Source organism: Aplysia californica, unplaced genomic scaffold, assembly GCF_000002075.1.
Source record: "Aplysia californica isolate F4 #8 unplaced genomic scaffold, AplCal3.0 scaffold00635, whole genome shotgun sequence".
Classification (NCBI taxonomy): domain Eukaryota; kingdom Metazoa; phylum Mollusca; class Gastropoda; order Aplysiida; family Aplysiidae; genus Aplysia; species Aplysia californica.
The window spans coordinates 7279-7825 of NW_004797905.1; the positions used below are offsets into that span (position 1 = coordinate 7279).

General features: G+C 46.1%; 1 protein-coding gene across 1 annotated transcript in view; it reads left to right on the forward strand.

The window, feature by feature from the left end:
- The first annotated feature begins 214 nt into the window (after nucleotides 1-214).
- Nucleotides 215-547, forward strand: part of LOC101853818 (sodium/glucose cotransporter 4-like) — a 26171-nt gene continuing 25838 nt past the window's right edge. Inside the window, exon 1 of the mRNA XM_005107829.1 lies at nucleotides 215-301. Coding sequence (XP_005107886.1) covers nucleotides 215-301 — 87 coding nt within the window. The remainder of the gene's footprint in view (nucleotides 302-547) is intronic.

Below are 547 nucleotides of genomic sequence, written 5' to 3' on the forward strand. Positions count from 1 at the left end.
AAGTGGACATAAAAGTTGTTAAGCCACAAAAAAAAATTCGATAAAAATGCCCAAATCGGTGGGAAAATGCCAGTTTCTTTGATTTCTATATTTTGACAAGCGCCTGATTTCACCGCGATGCCTCACATTCCTGTGCCTGCAACAGCGATGCCATGTCGTACCTAACTGTCTCTCTTACTTCTTAGAGTGACCCAGAGGTGGAGGAGGCAACAAGATGGCGACGTCGCAGAATGCCCTGGAGGAGGCAGACTACGCCATGATAGCCATCTATTTCGTGCTCGTTCTCGCCGTGGGGCTGTGGGTACGTTATCACTCTCTCTCTCTCTCTCTCTCTCTCTCTCTCTCTCTCTCTCTCTCTCTGTTCTTTCCTTCTTTCTTTCTCTCTCTCTCTCTCTGTTCTTTTCCCCTCCTCCTTTATTTTGATTTGAGATTTTGGTAATGTTGGTACATATTAATATGTGGGAGAAAACGTATGGGGCGAGTGGGCAGCAGGAGATATTTAGAGGAAGAACCCTCTTCAAGCAAGTTCTTCGGCCCTAACTACACG